Below are 1395 nucleotides of genomic sequence, written 5' to 3'. Positions count from 1 at the left end.
GGATCCCTACTTTTGTATCTTTGGGGTAAATACCCAGTAGTGCAATTGCTGGATCATATGGTAGCTCTATTTTCAACTTTTTGAGGAACCTCCATACAGAAAAAACTAGTTTTTTTAACCTGAAAATAAGTTAAATACAATTTTTGCAAATAAGTTAAATATAATATTGGGCTCTAATTTCCCAAGAGCCTTTTTGATTAACATGTTTTATATTCCCAGAAGTTTATGCAAGGCATTTTTCATATCTTTGTTCCTAAGACTATATATCACAGGATTAAGGAGTGGAGTCACGACAGAATAAAAAAGAGTCACAATCTTCTGTGTTTCAGCTTTATGCTCAGATGTTAGGTTCCCATACATGATCAGCACTGAGCCATAGAACAGTGAAACCACAGCCAGATGAGACCTACAGGTGGAGAAGGCCTTTCTTTTCCCAGCTGCTGAAGGGACTTTCAATACTGCTCTTAAGATCAAAGTATAGGATCCCATGAAGAAGAGAAAGAGAATGACAAGGGACAGAAGACTTAAAGTGGAGAAGACAAGCTCTACCACAGTTTTTTTGCAAGTGAGTGCTAGAAGAGGACCTGGATCACACAGGAGGTGGTCAATGACCCTGGATCCACAGAAGGACATTTGGGAAATGACGATGATGGGAATCAAGTACCAGAAGAAACCAAGTACCCAACAACTGACCACAAGATTGGTGCAGAGATGTCCTGTCATAGTGGTTGGGTAACGTAGAGGCCAGCAGATGGCAAGGTACCGATCAAATGCCATAATAGCCAAGAAAAAGCATTCCGTAGAACCCAAGGAGAAGAAAAAGTAGAACTGGAGAAAGCTCCCAGAGAAGGAGATGACCTTGGTGTCAGAGAGGAAGTTGGCCAACATGCTGGGGACAGTGGAGGTGACATACCAGATCTCTAGGAAGGAGAAGTTGGCGAGGAAGATGTACATGGGAGTGTGGAGTCTCTGATCCCAGTATACAGCACAGATGATAGACCCATTGCCCATATATGATACACATTTTCCCTTTCTTTGATACTTATTCAATAATAAAACTGTTTTATTCTCTTCTGCCACTGTGGAGAGGTTTTCTGGCTTGGCAGGAGATGTTTTTAATTCTATTTCTCCAACAAACTCAGTTCAGTTTATCACTCTAGGACTCTATCAATTATAAAATTAGGGAGATGGAATGTATCTTTGAGATCCCTTATAGCCCCATAAAATCTAGGAAATAAGAAGTATGGTGTTTAAATTTCAGAAACCATATAAACAATTTTCTGAGTGATGTGAGTCTTCTTTTTAACTAAGAAATTAAGAACCAACTGTGTGGCTTAGTCAGTTGAGCATCTGCCTTCAGCTCAGGTCATGATCCCAGGGTCCTGGGATTGAGCC

At 40.4% G+C, this 1395-nt stretch overlaps 1 protein-coding gene across 1 annotated transcript; it reads right to left on the bottom strand.

Moving 5' to 3' along the window:
* Positions 1–207: 207 nt before the first annotated feature.
* Positions 208–1011, bottom strand: LOC102749628 (olfactory receptor 11G2-like). Its single transcript, XM_081810668.1, has one exon. The coding sequence runs from the start codon at positions 1009–1011 to the stop codon at positions 208–210; it is 804 nt and encodes a 267-aa protein (XP_081666794.1).
* Positions 1012–1395: the final 384 nt, after the last annotated feature.

This window comes from Leptonychotes weddellii, unplaced genomic scaffold, assembly GCF_054177405.1.
Source record: "Leptonychotes weddellii isolate Sample4059 unplaced genomic scaffold, ASM5417740v2 HiC_scaffold_31999, whole genome shotgun sequence".
Taxonomy (NCBI): Eukaryota; Metazoa; Chordata; class Mammalia; order Carnivora; family Phocidae; genus Leptonychotes; species Leptonychotes weddellii.
Note: the sequence above shows the minus strand (reverse complement) of the source record. Positions and strands in the feature narration are given on the sequence as shown.

Excerpts from the sequence above, each read along its gene's own strand:
- LOC102749628 (XM_081810668.1), bottom strand. The coding sequence starts at position 1,011 with ATGGGCAATGGGTCTATCATCTGTGCTGTATACTGGGATCAGAGACTC.